At 41.7% G+C, this 14,244-nt stretch overlaps 1 protein-coding gene across 2 annotated transcripts in view; it reads left to right on the plus strand.

Moving 5' to 3' along the window:
- Nucleotides 1–1,252: 1,252 nt before the first annotated feature.
- Nucleotides 1,253–14,244, plus strand: part of Soga3 (SOGA family member 3) — a 36,416-nt gene continuing 23,424 nt past the window's right edge. The window contains exons 1-3 of one of the 2 annotated variants that reach the window (XM_051175475.1): nucleotides 1,253–2,387; nucleotides 2,855–3,079; nucleotides 4,396–4,554. In XM_051175475.1, the coding sequence (XP_051031432.1) occupies nucleotides 1,290–2,387; nucleotides 2,855–3,079; nucleotides 4,396–4,554 (1,482 nt within the window). In that variant the 5' untranslated portion in view covers nucleotides 1,253–1,289. The remainder of the gene's footprint in view (nucleotides 2,388–2,854; nucleotides 3,080–4,395; nucleotides 4,555–14,244) is intronic. The other variant, XM_051175474.1, reaches the window with a different exon arrangement.

A 14,244-nucleotide genomic window follows, 5' to 3' on the forward strand; every position in this document is an offset into this window, starting at 1 on the left:
GCCAAATGAATTAACTGAGTAACTAAGAAGGAAAACCCACAGGGTAGTAGCTTGCTTTTTTCCAATTTATACTAGTATGCTTAGTTTGGAAAGATAACACCGTATATCTTACCACCATAAAGGAAAGTGAACAGCCTTCTGGGTGCAGGGTGTTCTGTTCAAGAACTTGACTCCTTAGGAGTGAGTGAGCATTCTAACATTATTAAATGTAAAATTTATTTTATGTGTATGAGTACTTTGTCTGAATGTATATTTGTGTATCTTATATGGACCTGGTGTCCAGGGAGGCCAGAAGAGCGTGTCAGATTCTCTGGAACTGGAGTTATAGACAGTTGTGAGTGTTGTGAATAGAAGTTGGGTCCTCTGGAAGAGCGGCCAGTGCTATTAACTGCTGTGCCATCTCTCCTGGCCCATGAGTAGGCACATTAAAGAGATACCACCTAAGGAGATGTTTAAGAATGAAACTTCTCCACACAGAACTTACAACTGAGTGCTTCATAAGGACACAACAAATTAATGTAGACAGACTCATTACTAAAAACTTCACAACCTGTAGACAATTTTCCAAAAAAAAAAAATTATAAGCTACAAAAATAATCTCTTTGGGGTTGCCAACTTTTTCCTTGAGATTGGGGTTGATTTCTAGAGCACATTTTCTTTTGTGAGATAGTTGGCCATAATTAAGGACAGCATTAGAGGCTGAAGCTAAATGAGAAATGTGCATACATAATCGCGTTTTTTTAAGTGACATCTGGGAATACTAATCAAATAAAATTTATCTCCACTAAACTGTTTTAAATACATATTTGATGCTGAAGAAAGCCCTTTGATACCTATTATATGTAAACATTTCCTTCGACTTCAGAAGTCTCTTCCAGATCTTATCCCCCTGTCCCTGTCCACCATTTTCTTTCCCATTCATTTCTTTCTAAACTTGTGTCTAATCCTTTCCAAAACGTGCACCTAGGGAACACAAGCTTCAGCTGCCTTTGACTGAGATGGAGTAAGACAGAAACAGCGCCACTTTGGGCAAAATGAGAACTAACAGCCCTGCACCCTTTTCCTAATCAATGGTTTCATTAAATTCTGGCTTTCCAAATCTCAATCTCTATAGCTTCTCTTGTCCAGCTAATTCACCTTTGAATATGCAACAGCTTAAACATACTGTATATTTCTTTTCTTTTATTCTCGCCCCAGCTTCGAAAGGAAGGTTGGTGGCAGAAAGGATCTAGAATGATCTAGAGATGGATGGTTCCAGGTCGCATCTGGTAGGCTCATCCTAGACTGCTATGAGTCAGCCACCGTCCGGGGGCGCTGCCCCAGCTGCAACCTCAGCTTCTGCCGCCGCCGCCGCCGCCACGGAGGCTCGCTTGCACCCGGAGGGCAGCAGCAGAAAGCAGCAAAGGGCTCAGTCACCTGCTAGGCCGAGGGACAATTCTTTCCGACAGACCTCGGCGGCCACGCGGTCCCCGCTTGGGGTCGGCACTAAACTCAATTCCGTTCGGCAGCAGCAGCTGCAGCAGCAGCAGCAACAGCAGGGTAACAAGATAACCGGTCGCGGCACCTCTGGGGCGGGCTCCAGAGGATGCGGAGGCGGGGCGGAGAAGACGCCTGTGGTACCCAAAGGGGCTGCTTCAGGAGCCGTCCAGACTGCGCCTGGTGCTGAAGGGGCCCCCGCGGCGAGCTTGGCCTCTGTGAGCTGCAGGAGGCCGGGACCGCCGGAGGAGACTCCCCGGGAGATAGAATCGGTGCCCTCGAAAGTCGGGGAACCCCCTCCACTAGGGGGAGGAGGAGGGGGCGGGGAAGGAGGAGGAGCCGCCGGCGGCCCGGGGGACCGGGAGGGGGGCGCTCCGCAGCCGCCGCCGCCCAGGGTTTGGAGAGCGAAAGGCGTTCGCGCATCGCAGAGGGGTAGCAGCGGCGGGGAGGGGGTGTCCCCTTCGCCACACACCTCTGCTTCAAGCAGAGCCCCCGGCCCGGGCAGCAGAAACTCTGGAAGCGGCATCGCAGGGGGCGGCAGCGGCGGTGGAGGGAGCTACTGGAAGGAGGGATGTCTGCAGTCTGAGCTCATCCAGTTCCATCTCAAGAAGGAGCGGGCGGCAGCGGCGGCCGCCGCGGCTCAGATGCACACTAAAAACGGTGGCGGTGGCAGCCGCAGCTCTCCGGTCGCCGGCACCCCTGCCATCTGTGAGCCCCTTGTGGTCCCCTCCTCCTCCCCAATGGCGGCCGCCGCGGAAGGCCCCCAACAGAGCGCAGAGAGTAGCGGCAGCGGCGGGGCCATGCAGGCAGCGGCTCCCCCTTCATCGCAGTCCCACCCGCAGCAGATTCAGGAGCAGGAAGATATGCAGGAAGAGATGGAGAAGCTGCGGGAGGAGAATGAGACTCTCAAGGTGAGGAGGATAGGGGGTGGGGACGGAATGGGGGAGGGGAAGTGTGGGGCCTCCGAGGATTAGGGCGTGTCCCGGCAGGGTTGGAAGGCTGCTAACCTGTTAGGGCCACAGGGAGGGAGGGAAACTAGGAAGGTGAGGGAGGTTCATGGCTTGCTCCCAATCTGAAACGGAACCTAATATTAAGACCGTTGCGTTTCATTTAAAAACCAAATCCAGGCCTTCATTTATCCGATTAGCATGATTTGTCCCACTTTCTCATGGGCAGAGAGAGGTGGAGTAACAGAACGAAAGAAGGCCTAAACTGGGCCTGGTTTTCCAGTCTCTGCTCTCCGCCCCCTGTCACTCCTGTCTGGTGGAGAAGGAGGCAGCAATCCTCGGTATTGGGAGTAGGCATGGGATGTATGCGATTCGTATCTGAGGGGCTAGCAACAAGGCTGATTGTGACCCATGGCCTGTCACCGTCTCAGAACGAGATCGATGAGCTGAGGACCGAGATGGACGAGATGAGGGATACTTTCTTCGAGGAAGACGCTTGTCAGCTGCAGGAGATGCGCCATGAGTTGGAGAGAGCCAACAAAAACTGTCGGATCCTGCAGTACCGCCTCCGCAAAGCTGAGCGCAAAAGGCTCCGTTATGCACAGACTGGAGAAATTGATGGCGAGCTGTTGCGCAGCCTGGAGCAGGACCTCAAGGTCTGCAGCTGTGCGGGAGAGGGGCGAGGGTGCGCCGGGGTCAGCGGGTGGAGACTTTGGTGAGGGCTCTTTGAGGGTCTTCACTGATGACCAGCAAAGGGCCTTGGATTCCTAGCATTCATCACAAAACGGGAAGGAAATGTTCAGGGGTGTGTGTGGGGGGGTGGGGGTGGTGGTGGTGGTGGTGGTGGTGGTGGTGGTGGTGGTAGTGGAAGTGGGTATTTTCCTGGGAGTAACTTCCAGAAGTAATGGAAAGAGGGCGCCTCCCTCCTGGGCTGAAACAAGGCCATCCATTGTAAAACCCAAACTCTTCATGGCCTGTATCCAGTGATCTGGCTTGCAATGATGTATTCCCACTGAAGGCCAGTGGAATCAGGCGTTCAAGATCACTGACATACAGAATAGGAATAGCATTGAGAAAACGGTCAAGGTCTCTTGCTGCAAGTCTCAGCTTCCTCTCGGGACCCTTTCCTATCTACACTGACCACTTCTTTAACTCCCCGAAAGGACTTCCCCCTCCCCACCCCTGTCTAAACAGCAACCCATTTGAAGAAGGAAGATGAAGCAGAAGAAAGCATCTCATTTTGGAATGAAGTTGACCTCCCAGAATGTATCCCAGAGGACAGGCTCTGAGACAGCTCACAGATTGCAGTACATGTTTCCATTGAGTGCTCCCTCCATCCAGTCTAAACCAGGACTGGCTATGTCCTGAACATCTACACCAAATGCTTAGTATTCCCTCAAAGCTCCATAATTCCGAGATCTCAAAAGTTGAAGAAGTATATATTAGTATTAGAACAAAAATTTATCTCAAAGACTTAGAATGCTTGCTAATCTTAAATACTTGGAACTAGCTAGAGTTACAAGGGGGGAAAACTAAGCCCCACTACCCAGTAGTTAAAAATGTATTTTCTCCCATTTGTCAATGAGGGCAATAATGAAAGTGTATAGCTCATGGTTTTACTGTACAATTAAAGCAGATATGTTAAATCTATCTATAAGTGAATATGAAAAAAATGAATATTGTTATGATGTAATGAAGTTAAAGAAACAAATTTGAGCCCACCATCTGGGTATCTGTTAGTTGTACAACCCTGAATGTTTTACTTAATATTTACCCCTCCCACAAAAAAGCTGATATAATTGTATCATTTATCCCATGGGATTGTTGTGAGGATTAAATGACTGATACATGAATGGTTTATAGATAAGGTATTGGGAACACTGCCACATAACATGTATTATGGGAATATTAGCTCTTAATGCCTTCAGTATGAATAAAATTATATTTGATTGCTACAAACTCATCATTTTAGGTTGCAAAGGATGTGTCTGTGAGACTTCACCATGAGTTGGAAAATGTGGAAGAAAAAAGAACAACAACAGAAGATGAAAATGAGAAACTGAGACAGCAACTTATAGAGGTTGAAATTGCAAAGCAAGCCTTACAGAATGAACTGGAAAAGATGAAGGAGGTTAGTATCTGTCTGATTATTTCATGATGGACCACGTGTGTCCAGCTCTTTAGAACAGAATCTCAAACATTAACATAACTGCTTAAAATTTTTCTTTTCTGGTTACAATTTGCCAACCTACTTACTTCATATAGTAAGAAATAGAAGAGTTCATGCTAACAGGAAATCGCAAAGCAAATACTCTAACTTGAACTTCTAGTTTAACTTATTATGAGCTACAAATGCATGTTTATGTTGTTGGAATGTGTGTGAATTAAACACATTAGTAAGCACGCAACACACACATGATATCAAGATAAGGAAAAAGCAAAGCCTGTGTTAGTTGTGGGAAACCGTTTTATGAGATTATTGCTGTGTTCACAGAACAATGTGTTCCTAGAATGGGCAGGGCTATAAAGCACAGTCAATCTATTCCAGCCATTACTTGAGTGTTATCTATAGCAGAGCTTCCCAGATTGTTTAATGCTCCACATGTTATCCTGGAGATCTTCCACAGCAGCCAAGTCTACTCCATCAGAGTCTGACAAATGGTTTTTGTTGTTTCCGGTTCTGATCTACCCAATTGCACCTCTAAATGATTGCTCTTAGTTCTACCTTTTAGGGTGGAGGATTCTAAATCCTCTTTTCCATTTTCATCCGATCTTCTGAAAGAATAGTGATCATGGAAAATAAAAAGAGAACAAACTGACCAAAAAACAAAATCCATCATTAAGTTTTTAGAGTCACGATGAAAATTTTCACTGAATTGAAATACTTTTAAGCTACTTTGAGTTATTGGTGAGTGGAAGGTATGAAAACTATGAGTGAAAATAGGCATAAGCAGAAATGACCTCCTGAACAGTTGCCTCTACTTGGATACATAGAATTCCAAAGAATATCTTAATCTTTTTGAGTACTGAGTATCCAGTCACTTGTGTCCACCATTAACAGTGAAAACATCAGCAGTGTGATTAAGAGTCTGTAAATGGAAGGATTCTGAAAATCTCTTTTAGTGACACAAACTATTCTTTGTGATCTTTGTGCCCATTTACTCTTATATCACCCTAACTTTAAATATCCTTAAATTTTTCATTTTTTATTATTTCATTCATCAACAAATTATTTTTTTTTGAAACAGGATCTCTGTGTAGGTCTGGAATTTTCTACGTAGTCTAGGATAGCCTGAGGCTTGGGGAGTCCCTCTGCCTCTGCCTCCCAAGATCAGAGATTGCAGATATGTGCCACTTACACTTTACCTAAACATCTTTTTATCATGTCAAAATAAGGAAAATGCTACTGCTGAAATATGCTTTTTGGCCACTTGTCCAGAGTGCCTCTGTGTTACAGTAGAGAAATACAGAGATTGAGAATCACATAAAATGTCTTCACCGGTAACTGACTGGGTGACCTTGAAAAGCCTGTCATTTTGACTTTTCTCTGTTCTAAATTGCAAAGGTTTTTTCCGATGATTCTCAGTGTCCTCTCCTATGACTTAGTTTATCTTGCAGTCCAGGACACTGCCATGTAGAGAACGGCTCATACTTTCCCCCTGAAGTTAAATCCGAAGTTGGTGTACTCATGCATGTCTTACCTTTAGCAATGATGCACAGTTGAAGAGTTTCATCTTTGTGTTTCTGTGGGACGAGGGAATAAAGTAAGCAGCTGGATTAGTTTGCAAGGACTGCTGTCACAGAGTACTAGATACTTTTACTTTCTCACAATCCCAGAGGCCAGCGGCCCACGAGCAAGGTTTCAGCAGGTTTGGTCCTTTCTGAGGGCTGTGAGAGAAGGACATGCCTTTCCTCAGATTGTTGGTCATCTTTATATTCCCAAAGAAGGTGTCCTGTAGCTACTTGTTTAGAAACATCTCTGTTGTCTCCTCCCCCTCCCCGTGTGTGTGTGTGTGTGTGTGTGTGTGTGTGTGTGTGTGTGTGTGTGCATTGTGTGGATGTTTTTGGAGGGCAGATGACAGCCTCAGGTGGTGTTTCCTGGGGTCCATCCACCTTGTTGTTGAGACAGGGTTTCTCACTAACATCTGTGGATCAAGGATTGGGCTAGGCTGGCTGGTCAGGAAGCCCCTGGGATCCTTCTCTCCACCTCCTCCACACCCAGTCTCTTTGAGTGATGCCAGGAATATAACTCAGGTACTTGGGCTTGCAAGGCAAGCACCTTACTGTCTGCCATATTTATCCAACACCCAACACTTCCTGTTTATAAGCACACAAGTCATATTAGACCAGGGTCTTCCCTAATGGCTTTACTTTCAATTTATTACCTTTGTAAAGGAATTATTTACAAATAATTTCTCCTACCTAGGGGTCATCTAACTGGGGATTAGATTTCAACATGAGTTTGGGGAAAAGGGTAAAGAAAGATCACTTAATGGCTTAGTGTAGGAAAACGAGGGAAGCTTCTTCCCTGTTCGTGTATGACTGCTTTTTTGGTCTTGATCTTTGTTAACACCATTAAAAACATTCAAAGCAAAAACAAAGCTTACTTGATTCCTAGAGATAAAAGAGAGCTAGCTACCTTGTAATTTGGTGGTATGTGGATATTTCTCAATTGAATATTCAGAAACTTGTGTTTAAGAAAGGCTTAAGCTGAGGAGTTGGGAAATGGCTTAGTTAGTGCATGAACTATTCACTGAGAAAGCATTAGAGCATGCTTTTAGATTCCCAGTCCTCTTGTAAAAAGCCAAGCAGGCCACTACATGCATTGCACACCAGTACCCCTAGTGCTGGGGAGATGGCGGCGGGAGGGAAGAGGGCAAAGACAAAGCAGATTCTAGAGCCTCTGTGTCCAGTAAGCCTAGCTGATAAGAGAAAACTCAGGTTCAGTAAAATGTCATGCTTCCCCCCACACCGCCCTGCCAAAGGTGAAAAGTGATAAAAAGTCACCAACACTAACCTCCTATCTGCATGTTCACACACAATCACATACATAGGTGCCTGCAAAGAAAGAATGGCATAAGTATTTTTGGTTTTTCTTCTCATGTCCTGAAAAGGGGAAAATGCTCATGGACCACTAGACAGATGGTTCTTTCTCCATCTGAAAACAAAAATCACTTCCCTGTGACATTTTCTTTCTCAAAGGCTCTGGCTCTTTTATTAGGAAAATGTGCGTCCCGCACTGATAAGTGGTGGCCTGAAAGATGTTTCATGTTCTCTGAGGAATAGGGAAATCCCCAACCCAAACTCTGATTAAAGAAGACAGCCATGGAAGTCGAGGGAAGTTTAGCAGCATTTATGTAAGACACCAGCTTTCTGGTTTATCATGTGTGGGGTCCATATATTTAAGTTCACGTATATTCAGATGCACTCACCTGCATTTGCACATGCATGGAGGTCAGAGGTTTACCATCAGGTATTTACCTTTATTAAACGCCACTTAATATGTTTGGAATAGAGTCTCCCACTGAATCTGGATGGAGCGTATCACTTTGGCCTGACTGTTGGAGACCGGTCTTCACGTCTCTGACTTTCTTCCCACAGGTGCTGAGATTGCTGTTATATGCTTCCATACTTGGTTTTATGTAATTGCTGGAGATTTGAACTCAAGGTCTATGCTTGTTTGGCAGGCACTTTCCTCACTGAACAATGCCCCTGGCCCAGGACATTAGCTTTCAAAGTAGCTTTCTTTCTTTCTTTCTTTTTTTTTTCTAAGAAAAATAATATTAAAAAATATGTGATGGAAGCAGAGAAGAAAAGTAGAAGTTAGAGAAACAGATGTCTGGCATATGAAAATGGAAACAGTACTAAGTGTGATGAAGGAAAATGGAAAACAACCTGGCAGGCATAACCGCCTGACCAAGGCTGACTATAGTGTCAGAAAAGCACCTGTGGGAAACATAGTTAAAATCCGAAGTAACCCATTCTAATAAGGTATTTGGAAGCATAATATTGTTGTCTAAGAGAACAATGTTAAAACTGAGCTCATGTTGTTGAGGTGTCTCAGGAAGTAAAGGCACTTGCCTCCAAGTCTGACACAATCAGTCTGATTTCCAGAACCCACACATTAAAAGGAGAGGACCAACTCCTTAAAATTGACATCCATGTTCCATATGTGTGCTGTGGTATCCCTCAAATATATATATTTGACCTCTGAGTATAATATATATATTTAAAATATATATTATATTTGTTAAATATATATTTAATTTTATTATTTATATATTATGTAATATATACAATAATACATTATTAAATATATATTTTAAATTGTTATATATTATTGTTATATATACATATACACACTTACATATATACACACATACATATATACATATATGTATATATACCATGTATATATATGTATATATGTACATATATATATATATATATATATATATATATAGCAATAATGAAAATAACCTGAGCTGCCATAGATAGTAGCCAGGATACTTGGTGGGGTGGAGCTATTAACCACCAGCTTTCTCATTTCTAGAGAACAGATATTTAAATCCTTACAACGAATTAATCATGTAACTTGAAGTCATTCTGTCCATGGAGGAAAAAATAGAAACATGTCAAATTCTGAAGAAGAAAAGACACTAGTTATAGAGTAAAACTATGAAATATTAACAAAAAGCAGTCCTCTAATCCTAAGATTTTTGCTGCATATATGGATCTATATAGTTGTTGAACAACGGTGCCCTTGAGACCAATAGACCGTCTGCTAGAGTTTGGAACCATTTACTAGCACTTTAACTAGCTTCAAGGGTATTGACCAATTGCTCTCAGAGCTGGTGACTGCATAGAGTCCTGTGCACCTGCGTACATCCATCTGCTTATTGTCTCCCTCTGAGAGAATGTAGTAGGCACTTGGGAGAAAGAACTGAGTAGAGGCAGGACGGGGTAATTAGTTTAGACTTTTGCAATTTGTTCCTTATATTGAAACAGCTGATATTCTGCCAACTGCAAACAAGAGGGACCTCTTAAAATGCTGCCTTTGAATCGTAATAGCATTTTCATCCCCATTATGAAACATTGATTTGCTAGTAGCAGTATGTCTTCTTCCTGGAGTAAAATGCTTTTACCTTTCTATAACCTGGAGAAAATGGCAATCAACATCATAGCCAGTCAGAGCAAGAGAGATTTCTGTGAAAGTCATTGTATCCAAACTCTCTGGATGTCAGGATGGGTTTATGCACAAATAACATAAAGTTAGGCTTTTGTGGGAGGCTCTGCACATGTTCTCTGGGTAGAATGGGTTTTGCTCCTGTGAAATCAGTCCCTACCTTCAAGGCAGCATCATTTTTGAATGCTTCAAAGTTCCTTATGCTCATCCTTGCACTCATGGGGGAGGGGAATCTTTATAGGTCATATTTAATGTCTACAGGTTAGAAAACAGTCATGATAGGCACTTGAACAAAAATCATTAAAATAGGGCCAGAGAGAACAAGCTGAGAATAGGAAATAGTCACCGGACTTCTTCATTTTAGAGTCCCTATTATTTTGGATGTTTCTTCTCTCAGCCTTACATAAGAAGCTTAGAGGAAATAATTTTCCTAAAGTTTTCAAGTCTTGGCTCTAGAGGGCTCTTAACTGCCTCACTGCAATAGCATCATCTGCCTTGGGACTTTTATTTTCTGTGTACTTGTTTTATATGTCCCATCTATTGTAGTGAGTTTTTATTCCAGAGCACAGAAACAATTAGTACTATAAATTGTAGCAGTAATACTACTGTTCTTTTAACACATTGTGATCATATCAATACATCTGGTGCTTTTTACACACAGGGCATTTTAATAAATTTATGTTTACAATTTTCTATGTATTATCTTATGTAAAATTATGTACAGTATTAACTATGCTTGGTTTTGGTAGGTCATGTTTATCTAAGTTATAAGGAGCAAAAGAACAATTCTGAATGATATGGCAGTAACATTGTAGCCATGCAGTTTTAATGGGGAATTCTTCAACAAGTAAGTATTTTATCCTGGTTCTGGTAATTCATTAAACTGTGGAAAATAGGAAGTGCAGAAATGGCTCATTAGTGAAGAGCACTTGCTGCTTTTTCCGAGTACCTGGGTTCAATTCCCAGCACCCACATGGTATTTCTTACCTACAACTCCAGTTGTAAGGGGTTCAATGTCCTTTTCTGGCCTCCTTGGTCTCCTGTACATGGTGCACATACATACACATACACATTTTAAAAAAACAACTCTTAATACTCCATGCTGTTGAAATGACCATGATTTTTAAACACATAAGCATCATTTTTCTAGTTATAGCCAATAGTGTGTGAAATAACATGGAAGGGGGTAATAGATTAACGAAGACCACCTACCTTGTGCTCACACACAAATCACAGCATCCATATAGAGGTCAAAGGACAACTTGTGGGAGTTGATTTTCTCTTTCTCCCATGTGGGTCCCAGGGATTGACTTGGCAATATATACCTTTACTTGCTGAGACATCTCCCCCACTAAGTAAATAATTTTTAAAAATAGTTTGAAATATCATTTGTTTCAAGCAAAAAATATTTGCTTGAAAATAATTGTTGGTTGGGGAAGTTATAAATTTTACTGGATCTTTTAAACCAAATTACCAGCGTAGTGGCATATACTCAAATGTAGTTCTCTAATTTAGGGTTAGACAAGTGACTCTTTTCCCCATTGTCAAGCAGAAGCCAAGTATCTCTTAGATTAAAAGAAAAATTGATGCATTGTATCCCTTCTTTCAGGACCTATTGGTCAAGAACTTATTATCGACTTGATTTAGAATCATATAGGAGATAATTTTCTGGGTACACCTGTGAGAAATGCTGCAGATTATGTTAGTGCTTGGCCATGCCCATGTAGGATAATTTGATTAGGTTAGTTGAGAGGGATGACCCAATCCATTCCCTTGGATACTGAACTGATAAAAGAGAAAGCTTAACAGGAACATTTACCATTTTTTCTTTTTAACTGTATATGTGATGTGATCAAATTCTTCAAGTTACTGTCACCTTGAAATCCCCAAATGGAATGTAGAGAAAATTACCCACATTCAATCCTTCCATCCTTAAAACTGTTTTGTCAGGGTATTGTATCACAGCAACAGTGAAGTAACTAACATGTTCTTTGTTTGAAAGATGATTTACCTCTTTGTTGCCCAAATTTATATTTGTGGTGGGAAGTTTTGTTAATGCAGTGGCATTGAGCAGAGTTGGAAAAGAAGGGAGAAAGTGAACTATTAAGATATATTTTAAAAAGCAGAGGGGTCACTCCACTTAGTTTGCCAAAACATTGTGGTAGCTAAAATGGGACCTGGTAAAAACTGTTTTATCTGACCTTGATCCTGTGGCCAGGGTTGAGGGGCAGGAGAGGTCAGCCATGTTCACAGTGTATGCACAGTGTAGTAGTATGTAGGTGCATGTTAGCCCCGTCTATGAGAAATTTTCCTGGCTGTGCATCCAAAGTTTAAATGTAGGTTTAGGGAGACTGGCCTTTGTTATGGGCATGTTTTTCCTCCCGCCTGTCCTAGAGCCGCACCAGCCCCAAATAACACACAGAGACCCTATATTAGATATAATGCTGTTGGCCTGTTACTAGCATTTCTTATTGGCTAGCTCTGTCTTAAATATTAACCCATTTCTATTCATCTAAATGTTTCCATGTGGTCTTGGCTTACCGGAGAGAGAGTCCAGAGTTCTGCTCTCTCCATTCTCCATGATAAATCTCCTACCTACCTCTTCCTGACTCCTCCTTGTCTCCTAGCCCCACCTATCTTGATTTCTTATTGGCCAACAGTGCTTTATTCATTAACCAATATGAGAAACATATTTACAGAATGACATCTATGATTAGGCCTTGATGAGAGTACTTACAGTATGGAAAATCACAAACAGTATAAATCAGCTCTTTCTCCTATTTTCAGGGACAGATTTTGAATATTTGTCATCTCAAGAGTGGTCATGCTCATTTTAATGCCATCATTGTGTGTGTTCAAGTGGAGAAATCAAGAGAGAAATGACTCAATCTATAATTGCACAGTAATTTGTACCATGAACAGCAGGAATAAGACAAATAAAGGTGAAAGGGAATCTAAAAAAGAAATTAGTGTATTGTTTTGTTAAATAAACTGAGTACTTATTTCATAACATACATATAAAATTTATGATTATTTACATAAAAATACAGGTCAGCACTAACCTTCTCCCCCAAAGACATACATATATGGCTGATCAGACCCCAGGTCCTTTTTTGGTTGTGACTTTTAACCTCATATTCAAACATTACAGAAAAGGGAAGGGAAATATAATTTCATATGATTAAACACATTCTGTGAGCACCCTTCCACTTCCTATCTAAAATCCCCAACATCCTTAATATTTAAAGCATTATGGGCACTGCCATTCAATAGCTGTGTCTGGAGGGCTGCTCAGTTTGCTGATCAGACATGATCATGAAAGCTGAGTCTTTGTCACTGGTCTCTACTTGGTCCAGTGTAACGGTATCAGAGCTCCAAGCTGAGCTTTGGATGACCCACCCCTAAGAGAGCAAGCCAGCAGTTTACCTATACAAAAATCTTCACTACAATAACTATTACAGTCATTGAAAGTTGTTCACCTCTCTGACTCCTGTATCCAGCTTGTTTCAAAAAGTGACTTATAAGCTTCACAATAGAACTAGTGAAACAAAGGTTTAAAAACTAAGTCAGGCAAAAATTCTGAGAAGATGAAAGTGCTCTTAATTTAAAGGATGTGCATTACTGTGGGATTCTCCTGAGTTTAGCAGAAATCAAAGTGGGGGGAAAAATTGAATGAATATCTTTCTCAGACATGGCCAGATATAGAGGCCACACTCAACTTCTGAAAAGTGTTGACAGTCTCAGGCAGACCCTATGACAGCCAGCATGACTGAATAAGCTTTCTAAGAAATACTTGCTTCTCAGCAACACAATCATTAAACTTAGTGAGTAAATGTTTTCAGAAAATAAATCGGGTGTTTTGTTATGACCCATAAACTTGGATGCAAATTATGAGATAGTGCTTGTGCTCTGGGGTCTAGAAACTACATGAAGTCTCACCTGTCATTTCTTATGACAAACATTTGAAATCTGTAATCCTACATTTCTTCGTTTGTTAGCACCTAAGTTAAACAGTATCCTCAGAGGTCCTTCTAAAACGGGTTTTCCACTTCATCAGCTATCCATCCATATTCCCTACTGGAGTTCTATAATCACTGGTAAAACTGAACTTGATTACTGAGTTAGTTTTCTTGCTGTGACAAGACAGCTGAAAATAACTATTTAAGAAGGAATGGTTTATTTTTAGCTCAGTTTAAGGAGACACAGTATGTGGTGGCAGCAGGACCTCTAAGTGGCAGGTCACCTTGCATCCACAATCAGAAAGAAAGGAGTAATGATTGTCCAAGATCATATCACTTTCTCATTTTCATTCAGCCCAGGACACCAGCACCATAATTAAGGTGGGTCTTCTCACCCCAACCTAATCTAGATAATCCCTCACAGGTGTCTCCCAGGACTTGTTTTCTAGGTATTGGCAATCTATCTAGTGGCAATCAACATTAACAATCAAAATCACCATAGCTTCGTCTTTATAAATACTTTTTCATGTTTTTTACTTTAGTGTGACTATATAGTTAAGACAGAGAAGAAAGAAGATATGGGGAGGACTTTGTATTAAACTGTGGGTCACTCTCTAATTTCATGTTGTAGAAATCAGAATTGAAATTGGTGTTTTGGGGTTGAGGAAAAAGTAGA

The sequence above is a fragment of the Phodopus roborovskii genome, unplaced genomic scaffold (genome assembly GCF_943737965.1).
Source record: "Phodopus roborovskii unplaced genomic scaffold, PHOROB, whole genome shotgun sequence".
Taxonomy (NCBI): domain Eukaryota; kingdom Metazoa; phylum Chordata; class Mammalia; order Rodentia; family Cricetidae; genus Phodopus; species Phodopus roborovskii.